This window comes from Caloenas nicobarica, chromosome 37 (genome assembly GCF_036013445.1).
Source record: "Caloenas nicobarica isolate bCalNic1 chromosome 37, bCalNic1.hap1, whole genome shotgun sequence".
NCBI classification, from domain to species: domain Eukaryota; kingdom Metazoa; phylum Chordata; class Aves; order Columbiformes; family Columbidae; genus Caloenas; species Caloenas nicobarica.
The window spans coordinates 929,160-948,400 of record NC_088281.1 but is presented as its reverse complement, the minus strand read 5'-3'; the positions used below and the strand labels follow the sequence as shown (position 1 = coordinate 948,400).

Below are 19,241 nucleotides of genomic sequence, written 5' to 3'. Positions count from 1 at the left end.
GGGTGACAACCTGGAGTGACAACCCCCGCCCCCAGGTGACATCCGTGGTGACGTCACCATTTAGAGTGACGTCCCCTGGGGGTGGGGGAGGCACATCCCGTGTCACTGTGTCGTGTGTCCCCGCCCCGTGTCGCCGTTCCCGCGGTTTGTCCTTCGGGCACGCGCGTTCCCGCGGTTTGTCCTTCGGGCACGCGCGTTCGCGCGCCTCTCCGAGCGGCGGCGGGGGGCGTGGCCTGGCGCGCAAGCCCGCCCGCCGCTCGCCCAATCAGCGGCGCGTCCGCCCCCTCGCGAAGGTCGCGCCCGGGAGACCACGCCCCCTGGCGGCCCCTCGCCCAATCAGCGGCGTCCTGGTCTCCCGTTCCCGCGCCCGCGCTGGCCCCGCCCCAGCCATTGAAGCAACGTCCTGGTGGCCACGCCCCCCGGGGGGGCCCCTCGCCCAATCAGCGGCGTTGTCGTCACCCGCGCAGGCCCCGCCCCTTCCCGCGGAGGCCCCGCCCCCCGCGCCATGCGGAAGGGCTCCGGTGGTTCCCGCCGCCCGCGGGTCGCGGGTTCGGGTCCCGGGTCCGGCCCGGTGTCGGTGCCGCTCCCGGGAACCGGCGCGTTGTGGCCGCGGTGCCGCCGCCGCTGCCCCCGCTTGCTGCCGCCGGTCCTGGCGCTGGCGGCCGCCGTCACCGTCCTGTACGTCGTGTGGCCCGGGGAGGAACGGAGCAGTGAACCGGTGAGCGGGGAGGGAGCGGGGGGGGGGACACCATGGGGGGGCTCCCAGGCCCTCTCAGGGCGCCCCCAAAACTCTGCGTCCCACCCACCAAGATCGCCCCAGGAACCACCAAGACCCCCCCCAGTGACCCCCAGACCCTATTAGGGACCAAGACCCCCCCCAGAGGCCCCCAAACCCCCCCAGGGATCCCAAACCCCATCATGGGCCCCCAGAGGCCCCCAAACCCCATCACGAACCCCCAGACCCCCCAAGGGATCCCAAACCCCATCACGGGCCCCCAGACCCCCCCAGGGATCCCAAACCCCATCACGGACCCCCAGACCCCCCCAGAGGCCCCCAAACCCCATCACGGACCCCCAGACCCCCCCAGAGGCTCCTAAACCCCATCACGGACCCCCCCAGACCCCCCCTCTCAGGGAACCCCAAAGACCCCCCCAGAGACCCTCCTGACCCCCCCAGGGACCCCCAACCCCATCATGGGACCCCCCAACGCCCCCCAAACACTGACACCCCCCCCCCCCCCCCCCCCCAGTCCCTCCCCTCCGATTCCGCCCTCCGGCAGCTCCTGGGCCGCCTGGACCCCCCCCGTTTTTGGGGCACCTTCTTGCGCCCCCTACTGCACGAGCGGGTGCCTGGGGGCCCCGGCAGCCACGCCGCCCGCCAGGTGAGTGAGACCCCCCCCCCCCCCGCCCCCCGCCTTGTCACCCCCACCCTTGGGTGTCACCGCACCCACCCTTTGGGTGTCATTGTCAACAACGTGCTCCCCCCCCCAGCACATATTGGGGTGTCTGGGTGCCCTGGGCGCCTCGTGGCACCTTGAACTCGACGCCTTCACCGCGGCGACACCTCGGGGACCGGTGACGTTCACCAACGTGGTGGCCACGCTGGCGCCCGCCGCCCCGCGCCGCCTGGTCCTGGCGTGTCACTACGACACCAAAGTGCTGGCGCCGGCGCCGGCAGCGGCAGTGGCAGCGGCCGGGGGGACACGCGGCGAATTCGTGGGCGCCACCGACTCCGCCGTCCCCTGCGCCCTCCTGCTGGAGCTGGCGGCCGCGCTCGACCCGCCCCTGCGGCGCAGCAAGGACAAGGTGGGTGACACCCCCCCCGGACGCCTGGGTCCCCTCCCCGGACGCCTGGGTCTCCTCCCGGACACCTGGGTCCTCTCAGACCCCTCCTCCTCAGGGACACCCCGGTCCCTCCTGTCCCCCGCTGTGTCACCCGGGTCTCCTACCCCCAGGGCCCCCGTGCCCCCCCCCCCCATATCTTGTGTCCCCCCACAGATTTTGATGTCACCCCCTAGTTTTTTGGTGTCACCCGCAGATTTTTGCTGTCATCCCCAGATTTGTTGTCACACCCCCAGTTTTTTTGGTGGGTCCCTCCCGGCTTTGTTGTCACCCCCAGGTTTACTGTCCCCACCTGGATCTGTTGTCCCCCCTGGTGTCACCCCCTTTCCCGTTCCCCCCAGATTTACTGCCCCCCCAGATTTCTTGTTCCCCCAGATCTGGTGTCCCCCCCAGATTTACTGCCCCCCCAGATTTACCGTCGTCCCCCCCAGATCTATTATCCCCCCCGGTGTCACCCCCCTTCCTGTCCCCCCTCCCTCCTGTCCCCCAGCTCTGGTGTCCCCCCTAAGTTTACTGTCCCCCCAGATCTGTTGTCCCCCCCAGGTATCCTGTCCCCCAGATTTCCTGTCCCCCCAGCTCTGGTGTCTCCCCTAAATTTCCTGTCCCCCTGCATCTGTTGTCCCCCCCAGATTTCCGGTCCCCCCCAGATTTCCTGTCCCCCCAGATTTCCTGTCGTCCCCCCCAGATCTATTGTCCTCCCTGGTGTCCCCCCCTTTCCTGTCCCCTTGGATCTGTTGTCCCCCCCAGGCTTCCTGTCCCCCTGGATCTGTTGTCCCCTCCAGATTTCCTGTCCCCCTGGATCTGTTGTCGTCCCCCCCCCCCAGATTTCCTGTCCCGCTGGATCTCTTGTCCCCCCCAGATTTCCTGTCCCCCTGGATCTGTTGTCCCCCCCCCAGATTTCCTGTCCCGCTGGATCTCTTGTCCCCCCCTGATTTCCTGTCCCCCCAGATTTACTGTCGTCCCCCCCAGATCTATTGTCCTCCCTGGTGTCCCCCCCTTTCCTGTCCCCCTGGATCTGTTGTCCCCCCCCAGATTTCCTGTCCCGCTGGATCTCTTGTCCCCCCCAGATTTCCCGTCCCCCTGGATCTCTTGTCCCCCCCAGATTTCCCGTCCCCCTGGATCTGTTGTCCCCCCCAGATTTCCCGTCCCCCTGGATCTGTTGTCCCCCTCCAGATTTCCTGTCCCCCTGGATCTGTTGTCCCCCCCACATTTCCTGTCCCCCCAGATTTACTGTCGTCCCCCCCACATTTCCTGTCCCCCCAGATTTACTGTCGTCCCCCCCAGATCTATTGTCCTCCCTGGTGTCACCCCCTTTCCTGTCCCCCCAGAGCTGGTGTCACCCCCAGATATCCTGTCCCTCCGGATCTGTTGCCCCCCCCAGACTTCCTGTCCCCCCCAGATTTCCTGTCCCCCCCAGATTTTTCCCTGTCCCCCTGGCTCAGGTGTCCGCGTCCCGCAGGGTTCGGAGCTGACGCTGCAGCTGCTGTTCCTGGACGGGGAGGAGGCGTTTGGCGCCTGGAGCAGCACCGACTCGCTGTACGGCGCGCGGCACCTGGCGGCGCGGATGGCGCAGACCCCGCACGGCGCCCGCGGGACCCAGCTCAGCGCCATCGTGGGTGACTCGGCAGCGGAGCGGGCTGGTGGCACCCGGGGGTGGTGGCACCTGAGGGTGGTGGCACCTGAGGGTGGTGGCACCGGGGTGTCCCCAAGGCCATGTTGGTGTCCCCATGGCCGTACTGGTGTCCCCATGGCCGTACGGGTGTCCCCAAGACCACACCAGTGTCCCCATGGCCGTACTGCTGTCCCCATGGCCGTACCGGTGTCCCCAAGGCCATCCTGGTGTCCCCATGACCACACCAGTGTCCCCATGGCCGTACCGGTGTCCCCATGACCATACCGGTGTCCCCAAGGCCATCCTGCTGTCCCCATGACCACACCAGTGTCCCCATGGCCGTACTGCTGTCCCCATGGCCGTACCGGTGTCCCCAAGGCCATCCTGGTGTCCCCATGACCACACCAGTGTCCCCATGGCCGTACCGGTGTCCCCATGGCCGTACCGGTGTCCCCAAGGCCATCCTGGTGTCCCCATGACCACACCAGTGTCCCCATGGCCATCCTGGTGTCCCCAAGGCCACACTGTTGTCCCCAAGGCTGTACTGGTGTCCCCAAGGCCATGTTGGTGTCCCCATGACCACACTGGTGTCCCCTTAACCATCCTGTTGTCCCCAAGACCATACTGGTGCCATCACGGCCACACTGGTGCCATCACGGCCATACTGGTGTCCCCAAGCCCACACTGATGTCCCCACAGCTGTCTTGGTGTCCCCACGCTCACACTGGTGTCCTCCCCAGAGCTTACTGGTGTTACTGGACCTGCTGGGCGCCCCCAGTCCCGCCATCCACAGCCACTTCCCCCAGAGCCACCACTGGTTCCTGCGCCTGGTGGCCATCGGTGACATGGGGACACGGGGGGGGGAACGGGGGGGGACAAAGGGACACAGGGTGGGGACATGGATGGGTGAAAACGGGGGCATGGGGTGGGATGGGGACAGGGTGGGGACAAGGGGACACAGGGACGGGACAGAGGGACAAGATGGGAGACAAGGGACAGGAGAATGGAAAGGGGGACAGGACGGGGACAAAGGGACACACAGCTGGGGACAAGGGGACATGGAGGGGACATGGATGGGTGACAAGGTGAGATGAGGATGGGAAAGGGATGGACACAGGGTTGGGATGGGGACAAGGGGACAGGGTGGGGGCAAGGGGACACAGGGATGGGACAGGGGGACAGGGGGACACAGGGATGGGACAAGGGGACAGGGTGGGGACAAGGGGACACAGGGGGAGACATGGATGGGTGACAAGGTGAGACGGGGATGGGGACAAGGGGACAGGGTGGCGACACAGGAATGGGACAGGGGGACACAGGGATGGGACGGGGTGGGGACAGGGGGACAAGATGGGGACAAGGGTACACAGATGGGAGACACCGTGGGGAAACGGGGCTGGGATGGGGACACGGGGGTGTCACCTGTGGCTGTGTCCCCAATGTCCCTGATGTCCCCAGAGCGGCGGCTGCGCCAGCTGGGGCTGCTGGCCCTGCCCGCCCCGGCCCGGCCCCTGTTCCGCTCGGAGCCGCCGCCGGGGGACGTCGAGGACGATCACGTCCCCTTCCTGCGCAGAGGTGACAGCCCCGTGTCCCCAGGGCTGCGGGGGGGTCCTGTCAATTGTCCCCAATGTCCCCAAGCCGCGTGTTTGGGGTACTGAGATTGTCCCCAAGATGCATGTTTGGGATCCTGAGGGTTGTCCCCAATGTCCCCAATCTGCATGTCTGGGGACCTGGGGATTGTCCCCAATGTCCCCAAGCTGCGCATCTGGGTTGTCCCCAAACTGCATGTTTGGGGTCCTGTCAATTGTCCCCAATGTCCCCAAGCTGCATGTTTGGGATCCTCAGATTGTCCCAGTGTCCCCAAGCTGCACGTTTGGGATCCTGAAGATTGTCCCCAATGTCCCCAAGCTGCGTTTCAATTCCTGTGGGTTGTCCCCAATATCCCCAAGCTGCATGTTTGGGATCCTCAGATTGTCCCCAGTGTCCCCAAGCTGCACGTTTGGGATCCTGAAGATTGTCCCCAATGTCCCCAAGCTGCGTTTGAGGTCCTGGAGATCGTCCCCAATGTCCCCAATCTGCATGTCTAGGGACCTGGGGATTGTCTCCAATGTCCCCAGGCTGCGTGTCCGGGTACGCGTGTGCTGTCCCCAATCCCGTGTCCCCACAGGTGTCCCCGTGCTGCACGTGATCCCGCTGCCGTTCCCGCGCGTGTGGCACACGCCGGCTGACACTGAGGACAACCTGCACCCGCCCACCGTGCAGGACCTGGCGCGCATCCTGCTGGCCTTCGTGGCCGAGTTCCTGCGGCTCTGAGGCCACCGCGTCACCTCCCCCTGGGGACAGAACCAGTAAAAGGGCTGGGGAGCCATGGGGTGTCCTGTACTGTCACCTGCCGGGGGGACGGGGGGGAACTGGGGACACCAGGGAGACTGTTGGGGACACCAAGGAGCAAGATTTGGGACATCGGGGACACCAAGGAGCAATATTAGGGACACCAAGGACACTATTGGGGACATTAGGGACACCAAGAAGCAATATTAGGGATGCTTGGGGACACCAAGGATACTGTTGGGGATACGAAGGAGCAAGATTTGGGACATTAGAGACACCAAGGAGCAATATTAGGGACACCAACAACACTATTGGGGACAATACCTGGGACCTTGGGGACACTATATGGGACACTTAGGGACACCAAGGCCAACTGCTGGGGACACTTAGGGACACTAAAGACACTGTTGGGGCTCTTGGGGACACTACTGGGGACATTAGGGACACCAAGGACACTTGGGGACACCAAGGTCTCAATTTCTCCCAAAAAAGGCAAAAAAAGAACAAAAAAATCCCCCGTTTTATTGCTCGTACCGTACAAATCCGTGGGCAGGTGACGGCCACCGGGCCACTGTCCCCATTGTCACCAGGGGGTGTCCCCTGCCCCGCTCTGGGCTCATTTTTCTGTTAATTCCACCAAATTTGGGCAAAGAAGGGAGAAAAAAGTGGATTTTTTTGCTTGGGTGGCACCAAATTGCGACCCCCGAACGATGACGAGGTGGCAGCAAGTCCAGCTTGTCACCGACCCTCGGTGACAATGACACCCAAGTGTCACCGCAGTTTTAAGGCACCGAAACCCCCACATTTTGGGTTTTTTGCCCGTTTTTTGACACGGATTTGGGGGGAAACGCTCAGTTTTCAGTCACCATAGGTGACAGTGGGGACAATGTCCCCCCCACGATGTCCCCAAGGCGGGTCCCTGCCCTGTTGTCCCCAACTTTGTCCCCTTGTCCCCCCCTCTCAGTCCCTCGGAGCTTTATTTTCATTTTTTCCCCCTAATTTTTGTCCAAAATTTCTCCCCAAACTGGGAGAACTGGGATTGACTGGGAGGGAGGCGGAGCTTATGGGGAGGGGAAAAGCCCCAGTTTTGGGGTTAAAAAAGCCGAAGAGTTTAAAAATAAGAAAAAAATAGAAATAATTAATAATAATTAATTAAAAATCCGAGCGAGTCCAGGGGGGAAAGAGCACTTGGGTTTGAGGGGGCGGGAACTCCAAACCTTGCTGGTCCTGTTCCCAGTGCCACCAGTTACTCCCGGATACTGGCTGAGTATGAGAACTGGGGGAAATGCGTCCGCTGGTCACTCTCCAGGGAGCCCATGTTGTCATCTGAGGGGACAAAGGGACAAAAATGGGGACACGGGGACAGAGATGGAGACAAGGGGACAAAGGACAGAGATGGGGACAAGGGGACAGGGATGGGGACAAGGGGACAGGGGACGAGGGGATACAGGACAGAGATGGGGACACAGAGACAAGGATGGGGACAGGGATGGGGACACGGGCACAGGGACAAGGGGACACGAGGACAGAGATGGGGACAAGGATGGGGAACAAGGGACAAGAGACAAGGTGACAGGGACAAGGAATGGGGGGACAAGGGGACAGGGGCCAAGGGACAGGAAGAGGCTCCCCCGGTGTGTTTTGTCCCCCTCCTGTGACAGCAGCGATGTCACCAAAGCCACCCAGAGGGACCCCCGAGGTGTGACAGCGATGGCACCGGCTCCACAGGTGACAGGGAGGCAGGGGAACAGGTGACAAGGGGACAGGGGACACTCACAGCGGTCCGGGGGGGTGATGGTGATGGACTGGGCCGTGAACTCATCGTCGAAGTACCGGGTGTCAATCTCCGAGGTCACCTGGGGCTTGAACGGCGGCACCAGCTGGGGGGACACAGGGACGGGGACAGGGCGGCTGTGGGACAGCGCCCCACGGCCCCAGCTCCCCTTTCCTCTTCCCTTTCCTTTCCCTTTCCCCTCTTCCTTCTTCTTTTCCCTTTTCCTTTTCCTTCCCCTTCCTTTTTTCCTTTTTCCACTTCCCTCCCATTTTTCCTTTCCCTTTTCCTTTCCCATTTCCCTTTCCTTCTCCTTCCCTTTTCTTTCCCCTTCCCCTGTCCCTTCTCTTTCCTCTCCCCTTTCCGCCATTTTCCCTTTTCCTTTCCCCTTCCCTTTTCCCCTTTTTCCATTTCCCTCCCATTTTACCTTTCCCCTTCCCTTCTCTTTTCCTTTCCCGTTTCCCTTCTCCTTCCCATTTCCCTTTTCCTTCCCCTTCTCTTTCCTCCTCCCTTTCCCCTTTCCCTTTTCTTTCCACCCTTTTCCTTTCCCTTCTCTTTTCCCCTTTCCCTTCCTTTTTCCATTTCTCTCCCATTTTTCCTTTTCCTTCTTCCCACTTCCTTCCCCTTTCCCTTCCCTTTTCCTTCTCCTTCCCACTTCCTTCCCCTTTCCCTTCCCACTTCCTTCCCCTTTCCCTTCTCCTTCCCCTTTCCCTTCTCCTTCCCACTTCCTTCCCCATTTCCTTCTCCTTCCCTTTTCCCTTCTCCATTTCCTTCTCCTTCCCTTTTCCCTTCCCATTTCCTCTTCCCTTTCCCCTTCTCCCCCTTCCCCTCCCCACCTTCCTCTGCACCACGTCCTGCCAGTTGACGCCGGCGAAGAACCGATGCTCCATCACCTCCTTGGCGTCGCGGGGCCCCCCGCCGAGCCTGTGGGGACACGCGCAGCCCCGTCACCCCCGAGCCATCCCGTCACCCCCGAGCTGTCCCCAGCGCGTCCCCGATGTCCCCTCACCGCTGCTTGGGGTCCTTCTTGAGCAGGCCGGCCAGCAGCGCCTTGGCGTCGGGGCTGAGCGTGCGGGGGAAGCGGATCTCCTCCATGAGGATGAGCTCAAACAGCCGCTCGTGGTCCTGGTTGTAGAAGGGCAGGCGGCCGCACATCATCTCGTACATCACCACCCCCAGGCCCCACCAGTCCACGGCGCGGCCGTAGTCGTTGTCCTCCAGGACCTGAGGGATGGGACACGGCCCGAGAGGTTGGGGGAGAGGCGAGGAGAAAGGAGAGCGGGGAGAGGGAAGGAGGAGGAGACAGGAGCAGAGAAGGAGAGGAGAAGCAGAAGCAGCAGAAGAAAAACAGGAAGAGAGGAGGAGAAAAAAGAAACAGGAGAAGAAGAGAAGAAAAAGAGGAGGAGAAAGAAAAGGAGGAAAAGGAGAAAAAGGAGAAGGTGAAAAGGAGGAGGGAAGAAGGAGAAAAAGAGGAGAATGATGAGAGGTGAGGAAGATGAGAAAGGAAGGAGAAGGGAGAAGGAGGAGAAGGCAAAGAAAAGAAGGAGAAGAATCACAGAATGTCAGGGGTCGGGAGGGACCTCGAAAGCTCATCTGTTCCGGAGCAGGAACAGCCAGGTGAGCTTACACAGAACCAGGCGGGCTGGAATGTCTGCAGAGAAGGAGACTCCACAGCCCCCCTGGGCAGCCTGGGCCAGGCTCTGGCACCCTCACCGCGAACAAGTTTCTTCTCCTGTTCAAGCGGAACCTCCTGTGTTCCAGTTTGCACCCACTGCCCCTTGGCCTGTCACTGGTTGTCACCCAGAAGAGCCTGGCTCCATCCTCCTGGCACTGCCCCTTGCCATATTGATCCCCACTATGAGTCAGCCCTCAGTCTCCTCTCCTCCAGCTCAGAGCCCCAGCTCCTCAGCCGTTCCCCACACGGGAGCTGCTCCACTCCCTCCAGCATCTTCGTGGCTGCGCTGGGCTCCCAACAGTTCCCTGTCCTTGCACTGAGGGGCCAGAACTGGACACAATATTCCAGATGCGGCCTCACCAGGGCAGAGGAGAGGGGAGGAGAACAAGGGAGAGACCCCCAAACTGCCTCAGAATGGCACAAAAATCACCTCAGGGCTCCAAATGGCGCCAGAATCACCTCAGGGCCCAAAATGGTGCCAGAATCACCTCAGGGCTCCAAATGGCACCAGAATCACCTCAGGGCTCCAAATGGCACCAGAATCACCTCAGGGCTCAAAATGGCGCCAGAATCACCTCAGGGCCCAAAATGGCGCCAGAATCACCTCAGGGCTCAAAGTGGCTGCGCTGGGCTCTCAACAGTTCCCTGTCCTTGGACTGAGGGGCCCAAGGAGACAAAGAGGAGGAGAGGAGAAGAAGGAGAAGCAGCAGCAGCAGAAGCAGCTGAAGAAGCCAAAGCAGCAGAAAAAGGAGAAAAAGAGGAGAAGAAAATGAGGAGGAGAAAGGAGAAGAGAGAAGCAGGAGAAGGAGGAAAAAAGAGGAGAGGAAGAGGAGAAAGAAAAGGAGAAGAGAGGAGGAGGAAGGAAAGAGGAGGAAGGAAGGAGGAGGAAGGAAGGAGGAGGAAGGAAGGAGGAGGAAGGAAGGGAAAAAGAAAGAGGAGAGGAGAGGAGGAGGAGAGGAGGAGAGAAGAGGAGGAGAGCAGGAGAGGAAAGAAGGAGAAAGAAGGGAGAAGGAGAAGAGAGAGGGAGAAGAGAGAAGAAAGAGGAGAGAAGCTCTGCGGAGACCTTATTGCGGCCTTCCCGTACTTAAAAAGGGCCTCTAAGAAAAGATGGAGACAGATGTTTCAGCAGGGCCTGTTGTGATAGCACAAGGGGTGGTTTTAAACTGAAAAAGGGGAGATTTAGACACGAGGAAGAAATGTTATACGCTGAGGGTGGTGAAACACTGGCCCAGGTTGCTCAAAATGTCAAATGGCAGCACCAAGATCACCTCAGGGTCAAAATGGCGCCAGAATCACCTCAGGGTCAAAATGGCGCCAGAATCACCTCAGGGTCAAAATGGCACCAGAATCACCTCAGGGTCAAAATGTCACTAAAATCACCTCAGGGTCAAAATGGCGCCAGAATCACCTCAGGGCTCAAAGTGGCACCAAAATCACCTCAAGGATCAAAATGTCACTAAAATCTCCTCAGGGTCAAAACGGCACCAGAATCTCCTCAGGGCCAAAATGGCCCCGGGGGCACCGAGATGGCCTCAAGTTGCGCCAGGGGAGGTTGAGGTTGGAAATTTGGGGCGATTTCTTCACAAAAAGGGCTGTCGGGTGTTGGAACAGGCTGCCCAGGGCAGCGGGGGAGTCGCCATTGCTGGAGGGGTTTAAAAGGCGTTGAGACGAGGTTTAGGGACGTGGGTTAGTGCTGGAGTTGGGTTACGGTTGGACTCAACGATCCTGAGGGTCTCTCTCAATTGAAACGATTCTAAGATCAGCTCAAAGTGGCGCCAGAGTCACCTCAGGGTCAAAATGGCGCCAGAATCACCTCAGGGTCAAAATGGCGCCAGAATCACCTCAGGGTCAAAATGGCGCCAGAGTCACCTCAGGGTCAAAATGGCGCCAGAATCACCTCAGGGCTCAAAATGGCAGCCCCAGGTGCACAAATTTGAAGGAAATTTGTCATCACCTCCGGTGCCAGGTACTCGGGGGTGCCACAGAAGGTCTTCATGGTGGCTCCGTCCGTGATCCCCTCCTTGCAGAGCCCGAAATCGGTGATTTTGATGTGACCGTCTTTGTCCAGCATCAGGTTTTCCAGCTGGGAAATGACAACGACAACAACAACAAAAAAGGCTCGATGCCAAAAACCACCGATGCGGGAAGGTGGAAATTGCGTCGGGGGTGACGGTGACGCCGATGCCACCGAGTTGTCACCTTGATGTCCCTGTAGACGACGTCGCGCGAGTGCAAATACTCGAGAGCCGAGACGATTTCGGCGCCGTAAAATCGGGCTCGGTCCTCGGTGAAGACGCGTTCTCTTGAGAGGTGGAAAAACAGCTTGAGGGGGAAAAATAAATGGGAATAAAACAAAACGCGAAAGAAAACAAGGAAAAATAAACCAAACGCCAAAGCAAAGCGCAAAAGCAAAGCGCAAAAATAGAACGGAATGCAAAAATAGAACAAAACACAACAAGCAAAAGCATGAAAATAAAACAAAACGCACCAAAAAAAAAAATCAAAATAAACCAGCACAAAAGCAAAACAAAACACAAGAGCAAAAACACAAAAATCAAACAAAACACACAAAAAATGAAAATAGAACGAAACACGAAAGCGAAACAAAACATAAAACCAGAACGAAACACAAAAGCAAAAACATAAAAATAGAACGAAACACAAAAGCAAAACATGAGCAAAAAGACAAAAATAAAACAAAACACGTGAAAAACAATAACAAAACAAAACATAAAAGCAAAAGAAAACATAAAAATAGAGCAAAAAGCCACAAGAATAGAACGAAATACAGAATAAAAAACCCCACGAAATATCAAATTAAAACACAAAACCAAAAGAAAACACAAAAATAAACCCAAACCAAAACACAAAAATAAAAACGACCAAAAGATAAATAAAACAAAACCCAAACCCAAAACAAAAAGCACAAAACCAAAACAAAAAAAAACCCCAAAAAAACCCCAAAACCAGAAAAGCAAAGAACCCACAAAACAAAATACCGCAAAAACAAATAAAAAACCCGCAAAAACAAATAAAAAACCCACAAGGACAAAATGAAAACCACAAAACCAAAACAAAAACCACCAAAAAAGTGAAACAAAAAACCCCCAGGAAACCAAAACGAAACCCACAAAAAATCAAAACAAAAACCCACAAACACAACGAGGAAGAAGAAAAAAAATAGCTGAACAAAAAGTGCTTAAACCCCCCCAAATTAACGAGCTAAAAAATGTAATTAATGAGCTAAACCCCAGCAATTTTAGGTGGAAATTTGGAAATTTTGAAATTCCCACCTCTCCGCCGTTGGCATATTCCATGACGAAGCAGAGCCGGTCATTGGTCTGAAAAGCATATTTTAGTGCCTGAAAAAAAGGGGAAAAAAATGAGAATTTTGGGGAAAATTGGGCCAGAAAACATCAGATTTCAGGAAAATATCAGAGATTTCTGGGAAAAAAATCGCATTTTTTTCAGCTGCCTCGTTCTGTATATTATTTGATCCCAATCCAAATTATTCGATCCCCACCCAAATTATTCAATTCAGACCCAAATTATTTGATTCCAACCTAAATTATTTTGATTCCAAACCAAATATTTGACCACAACGCAAATGACTTGATTCCAAACCCGAATTATTTTGATCTCAATGCGAATTATTTTGATCTCAACCCAAATTTTTTGATCTCAACCCAAACTATTTCAATCCCAACCCAAATTATTTGATCCCAACCCAAATTATTTTGATCCCAACCCAAATTATTTTGATTCCAAACCAAATTATTTTGATTCCAAACCAAATTATTTGATTCCAACACAAATTATTTCAGTCCCAACACAAATTATCTTGATCCCAACCCCAATTATTTGATTCCAACCCAAATTATTTGATCCCAAGCTAAATTATTTTGATTCCAAACCAAATTAATTTGATTCTAACACAAATTATTTGATTCCAAACCCAAATTATTTTGATGTCAATGCAAATTATTTGATCCCAACCTATTTGATCCCAACTCAAATTATTTCGGTCCCAACACAAATTATCTTGATCCCAACCCCAATTATTTGATTCTAACTCAAATTATTTGATTCCAACCGAAATTATTTTGATTCCAACTGAAATTATTTTGATTCCAAACCAAATTATTTGATTCCAACCTACATTATTTGATTCTAACCCAAATTATTTGATCCCCATGTAAATTATTTTTGGGGGAGGGGATGGGGGCGGGTTTGGGGTGCAGAAGCACCCATGGGTGCTGCCCCGCGGGACGTACGGTCAGGAAGGGGTGGCGGGTGTTCTGCAGCACCCGGCTCTCGGTCACTGTGTGCGCCACCTCGTCCTGCAAAAAGGAGGAAAAAATTCAAATTTTATCCTGCCCCTCAGCGTTTCTGGAAAAAAAACCCGAGTTTTCTGGGAAAAAATATGAAATTTCAGGGAAAAAAATAGAATTTTCTGGAAAACGTCAGAGATTTCTGGGAAAAAAGTAACCTTTTTTCAGCTGCCTCATTGTGTAAATTATTAGATCCCAACCCCAATTATTTTGATCCCAACCCAAATGATTTGATCCCAACCCCAGTTATTTTGATCCCAACCCAAATGATTTGATCCAAACCCAAATTATTCGATTCCAATCCAAACTATTTGATCCCAACCCCAATTATTTTGATCCCAACCCCAATTATTTTGATCCAAACCCAAATTATTCGATTCCAATCCAAACTATTTGATCTCAACCCCAATTATTTTGATCCTGACCCAAATTATTCCATCCCGACCCCAATTATTCCATCCCGACCTAAATAATTTGATCCAAACCCCAATTATTTTGATTCTAGCCCCAATTTTTTTGATCCCAACCCCAATTATTTCAATCTGTGAGGGTTTCAGGACGTACTTTTGCGATAATCACTTCTTTCCGGAGAATTTTCATGGCGTAATAACGACCGGTGGCTTTTTCCCGCACCAAAATCACTTTGCCAAAAGTGCCTTTTCCCAAGAGTTTCAAATAATCAAAATCGTTCATTGTCTATAAGATTAAAAAAAAAAAAAAAAAAAGATTTTGTGAGAATTTTGCAAGCAGGATTTTGGGAGGAAAAAAGGGGTTTTTGGGGTATTTTCTCTGCGTTATCCTGGGGATAATTAACCCAAAATGTGCCGAATTTGGCGACTCACGGCCTTGGGGCGGGTTTTGCCGACAGCCACGTCCATTTCCTCGGTGCCGGTGCCGTCGGTGGGGGATCCGCATTTGTAATCCATGGGATCCGCCTCTGATTCCCGGTTCTTCAGGCTGTTGGCGACGGTTTGGATGGCTCGGATCCATTCCTCGCTGGGGAAATCACGTTTTCAAAAGGGAATTGGAAAAAATTTAAAAGGGAATTGAAAAATTTTTTAAAAGGAATTTTTAAAAAAATGAAAAAAGTGAACTAAAAATTTTTTAAAGGAATTACATTATTCTTTAAAAAGGGAATTAAAAGATTCTTCAAAAGGGATTTTTAAAAAATGAAAAAAAGTGCATTAAAAATTTTTAAAAGGAATTAAAATATTTTTTAAAAAGGGAATTGAAAAAATTGAAAAAAGGGAATTAAAACATTTTTAAAGGAATTAAAATATTTTAAAGGGAATTGAAAGATTTTTAAAAAGCAAATTTAAAAAAATGTAAAAGGGAATTTAAAAAATGTAAAAGGGAATAAAAAATTTTTAAAAGGTAATTAAAATATATTTTAAAGGGAATTTAAAAAGGGAATTAAAAATTCTTTTAAAGTGAATTAAAGTTTTTTAAGGGAATGAAAATATTTTTTTAAAGGTAATTTAAAAATGTCTAAAAAGGGAATTAAAAAATGTCTAAAAAGAGAACTAAAAAATTTTTAAAAGGGAACTTACAAATTTTAAAAAGGGAATTAAAACATTAAAAAAAGGGAATTAAAATTTTTTAAAAAGGGAACTAAAATAATTTTTTAAAGGGAAAAGATTGATCTAAAGGGAATTAAAAAAAATGAAAAAAGGGAATTAAAAAAATATTTAAAAGGGAATTAAAAAATTTTAAAAGGGGAATTAAAAAATTTTTAAAAGGAATTTAATTTGTTTTAAAGGGAATTTAAAAAAATTAAAAGATAATTAAAAGATTCTTTAGAAGGAGCTAAACATTTTTTAAAAAGGGAATTTGCAGCATGGAGCCAGGGGCTGCGCCACTATTCCGAATTTTATAAGCACGGCTGCAAGATTTGGGGAGATTTCAGGAGGTTTTGGGGCTCAACTAGAGGTGGGATGGATGAAATGTGGTGTTTGAAGGCCAAATTTGGGCAGGAAAATTACCGCTCGTCGGGAGAATCCACGTGGAACGTCCGCTCGATGACCGTCGTCCACTGCAGGCAGCGGATGACAAAGGTGTTGGGGCGCGGCCGCTCCGTCTTCATCAGCTGGCACTCTGGGAACCCAGAAGGAAGGGGAAAAACAGGGGGAAAAAGCCACCCAAATAAAGAAAATACAGGTACATTTGTAAAAATTAAATTTCTAAATTTAAATTTTTTAAATTTAATTTTTAAAAAATTTTAAAAAATAATTTAATTTAAAAATGAATTTTAACAAGTAATTTAAAGCTTTTAATTAATTTTAAAGTAAAATTTTAAAAATAATTTAATAATTTTTAATAGGAATAATTAATTTTTTAAATAATAATTTTTTAAAGGAAATAATAATTTTTTAAAGAAAAAAGTAAAAAAAAGTCCAAAAAAACCCTAAGAAAAATAAAACATTAATTTAATAAAGAAGATTTTTTTAAATGTTAAAAACTCATTTAGTGTAAAAAAGAAAAAATAAAAAGGAAAAAGTAAAAAAATTTAAATAATTTTAAATAATTTAAAGTAGTTTTAAAAGGAAAATTAGAAGAAATTAATTTAATTTGAAAAACTTAAAAATTAAACCTTTTTTAATTAAAAAAGGAAAACTTAAAAAATAAAGTAAGAAAGTACCAAAACACTTTAAATATATAATTTTTTAAAGGAAATTAAAAATTTAATTTAAATGTTAAAATTTTAAATTTTGGAAAATAATTTTAAAATATTTTAAAATAATTTTTAATATAATTTTAAAATATTTTAAAATACTTTTAAAACTGATTTTAAAATAATTTTAAAAATACGCTTAAAACTAATTTAAAAATAATTTTTAAAATAATTTTCAATATAATTCTAAAAATAATTTTAAAAATAATTTAAAAATCATTCTAAAAATAATTGTTAAAATAATATTTTTAGAGTAAAAATTTTAAAAATACACCAAAAAAAGGAAAAAAAGTATTTGGGATCCAATTTCCTCATTCTGAACGGCTTCGAGGGCTGAAAATGGACGTACCTGCTACCGAGAAATTATTGAGAGGCGGCAAATTGTGGTCGGACGTCTCCGGTCGCTCTTTGTAGCCGATGAAGGAGCCATCGCTCTTCAGGAGGAAATAGCGGGGCCGCCAGGTTTTGATGTATTCCCCTGCCAAAAAAGGGGGAAACGGGGTGTTTTTTGGGGGGGAATTGGGGGTTTTTCATTGCTGAGGTGGAAAATTAAGGGTTTGGGAATAGCAGGACCAGTTCAGGGCTTTAAAAATGACGAGGAATTAATTATGGAGCCCCCGTAGTGAGGGAAGGAAAATTCAAGTTAAAATGAAAATGAAAATCCAAATCCACCTGCAATGGAGCTAAAACCAAAACTTCCTTCCCGTAGGCCTTATGGCGCCAAATAAAAAGGGGTTTGGGGGCAAACGACATCAGGATCGGCCTCAGCGGCTTTAATTAGGGTGAGAAATTAACAAATTGCCGGGAGAGCTGACGAGCTGAGCCGAAAAAAAGCCGAAAAAAAGGGATTTTTGGGTGGTTCTGAGGTGCCTCGTGCCCTGTTTTGAGGCTCAGGGAAGCGGAAAACCCCCCAGATTGACACCTGGGAACGGTTTAAAAATCGCCGGTAATTAAAAATGGGCGTTTTAATTGCCCGGTAATGGGTTTTTCGGGCTCTCTCACCTCTTTTGTGCAGCCAACCCTCCTTGACAACCGACACTTCGTTCATGGTGGGCGTCGCGGGGTCCGGACGCCCCGTTTTCGCCGCGGGACGCGGAGGAATCAGCTACCGACCTGCGGAGAGAAATAAGGAAAAAAATCCGAAAAATCCTCCCAAAAATTTTAAAAAACCCCAAGCCCGGAGATGCAAAATAAACAGCTCGAAAATTTAATCGGAGTCACCTGACGGGATTAACGGCGAAAATCCCGTCGCGTTGGGGACGGGACGAGGGGACGTGCCCGAGGGGATTGTCCCCAACTTGGGTTTGCTATCCACCCCCCAGCCCTTTGGGGAAAATAATCCCAAATTCCGTCAAATTCTGACAGGGCACAAGGATTTGGGGGTTTTCCAGCTGCAAGGCAAGAGCTGGAGAAGGGATTTTTGGTCGGTTCATCCGGTTTCGGATCCGTTCGCGTCTCCGCTGTGTTCATTATCCTGGGCGCAATGAATAAGGCTTTAATTAGTTGTAATTAGTTTTGCCAATTAGTTGGGGTCACTCAGGGGGTGCTTGGGGTCCCCCAGTGCTACTGGGGGGACGGCCCCATCACAGCCCCCCCCTTACCCAGCAGAGATGCCTCAGATTGCAGAGATCCTCCCTGCAAAATCTTGTTCTCTCATGGCAGGGCCCCCCTCCAGGTGACAGACAACGCCAAAACTCACAACCCGCCCCCCAGTCCAACCAGTCCCCCCATAACAGACTCCCCCCCACACTCTGAGTCCCTCACTGGAGTGTGTGTGTCCCCCCCCCCCCCCGCCGGCGGCGGGTGGTACGTTCCCCGCAGCACCCCCAGCGCAGCGGGCGGGCGCATCGCGGGGCAATGGGGGGGGGGGGGGGGCCTCCCCCCCCCCCCTCCCGCCTCCGCGAATGGTTCGGTCCTCGCGGCGCCTCAGGAGCCGGGCGAGTCCATTCGGCGCCATGGGGGGGGGGGGGGGGGATGGGGGGGTGGACTGGGTTCAACTGGGGTTCCCAGAGGGGTCCCCGATGAACACAAAGCAAGAAATCATGTTAACGGCGGGTTTTGAATCTTTCTTATTCTGGCGGGTAACTGGAAACAAGAATGTAGGTTGGATAAATTCCATTTATTAGAACTAATGATGATTTATAAATTCTACTACTGGAAGACACCCTCAGGATCAGACTCCAACCATAACCAGCACTAAACCATGTCCCTAAACCTCGTCTAAACGCCTTTTAGACCCCTCCAGGGACGGTGACTCCACCCTGGGCAGCCTGTTCCAACACCCGACAGCCCTTTTGGAAAGAAATGACCCTTATTCCGTGTGTCTTCCAAAACCGTTCATAAAATCTTCGCTGAGAGATCCCGCCTGGGCCTATTGCATGGGAAGGGAAGCGCTTCCCACAGGACGAGCCCATTGCGCGGGGGGGGGGGGGGTTGTAGCAATAACACGGCCCAGCTCCTCACCTGTCATGGACGCCGCAGGCCCGGCCGGCTGCCCTCACTCATCCCGGGAGCGCCGGGGGCTCCCGCCCCCCGTTCCGCCGCACCCAACGCTCCCGGAAACTTCCACACACGCAGGAAGCGGGAGAGGGACGGGGCTGGGGGGGGATTCGAACTTCGAACCGCGGGGGGACACGGAGAGGGACGGACCCCGCTCGGCTCGGCGGAGGCCGCGCTGCGCATGCGCGGAGGGGACGGAGCGCTGGCGGGAAAGGGGCGGGGCCGCGGCGAGGGGGCGGGGCCGCGGCGAAGGGGGCGGGGCCACCTCGCCCCGCCGCCTCCTCCCGCTCATTTACATATATTTAATTAAGTTTCCATAAATTCGCGCTCTCTCTACCCACGGAGGTGATGATGCTTAATGCCCATAAGGCCTCCGCACCCCCCCACCCATAGGTGCACCGAAGGTGCTCCGGTTTTTGCAAGATAATTAAAATTAAACAGTATTCCCTGAAAATAAAACAGTTTCAGAAAAAATACGAGGCCTCGGTGCTTATTTTAAAAACGTTCTT

General features: G+C 52.1%; 2 protein-coding genes across 3 annotated transcripts; one reads left to right on the top strand and one right to left on the bottom strand.

The window, feature by feature from the left end:
• Positions 1 to 481: 481 nt before the first annotated feature.
• QPCTL (glutaminyl-peptide cyclotransferase like) lies at positions 482 to 6,307 on the top strand. Of its 2 annotated transcripts, none has more exons than XM_065655104.1 (7): positions 482 to 718; positions 1,251 to 1,382; positions 1,492 to 1,806; positions 3,302 to 3,454; positions 4,195 to 4,294; positions 4,913 to 5,029; positions 5,622 to 6,307. In XM_065655104.1, exons 1-7 carry the CDS (start codon positions 506 to 508, stop codon positions 5,765 to 5,767), a joined length of 1,176 nt encoding a protein of 391 aa, XP_065511176.1. In that variant the 5' UTR covers positions 482 to 505; the 3' UTR covers positions 5,768 to 6,307. The 2 variants fall into 2 exon arrangements, with proteins under 2 accessions (XP_065511176.1, XP_065511177.1); XM_065655105.1 differs by having other exon boundaries at positions 3,302 to 3,458; positions 5,622 to 5,777.
• AKT2 (AKT serine/threonine kinase 2) lies at positions 6,288 to 18,917 on the bottom strand. The gene is made up of 14 exons (XM_065655102.1): positions 18,697 to 18,917; positions 17,236 to 17,346; positions 16,583 to 16,711; positions 15,545 to 15,656; positions 14,405 to 14,558; positions 14,127 to 14,258; positions 13,506 to 13,571; positions 12,525 to 12,593; positions 11,431 to 11,553; positions 11,186 to 11,314; positions 8,566 to 8,780; positions 8,393 to 8,480; positions 7,563 to 7,665; positions 6,288 to 7,111 (listed from the first exon to the last, which is right to left on the bottom strand). Exons 2-14 carry the CDS (start codon positions 17,279 to 17,281, stop codon positions 7,032 to 7,034), a joined length of 1,446 nt encoding a protein of 481 aa, XP_065511174.1. The 5' UTR covers positions 17,282 to 17,346; positions 18,697 to 18,917; the 3' UTR covers positions 6,288 to 7,031.
• Between the last annotated feature and the right edge of the window lie 324 nt (positions 18,918 to 19,241).

Coding starts and splice junctions, on each gene's coding strand:
- QPCTL (XM_065655104.1), top strand. CDS start 506: ATGCGGAAGGGCTCCGGTGGTTCCCGCCGCCCGCGGGTCGCGGGTTCG. Junction 4,295..4,912: donor CCTGCGCCTGGTGGCCATCG/GTGACATGGGGA, acceptor TGATGTCCCCAG/AGCGGCGGCTGCGCCAGCTG. Junction 5,030..5,621: donor CGTCCCCTTCCTGCGCAGAG/GTGACAGCCCCG, acceptor GTGTCCCCACAG/GTGTCCCCGTGCTGCACGTG.
- AKT2 (XM_065655102.1), bottom strand. CDS start 17,281: ATGAACGAAGTGTCGGTTGTCAAGGAGGGTTGGCTGCACAAAAGAG. Junction 14,559..15,544: donor GTGGATTCTCCCGACGAGCG/GTAATTTTCCTG, acceptor TGATTTCCCCAG/CGAGGAATGGATCCGAGCCA. Junction 11,554..12,524: donor AATATGCCAACGGCGGAGAG/GTGGGAATTTCA, acceptor TTCCCCCTCAAG/CTGTTTTTCCACCTCTCAAG.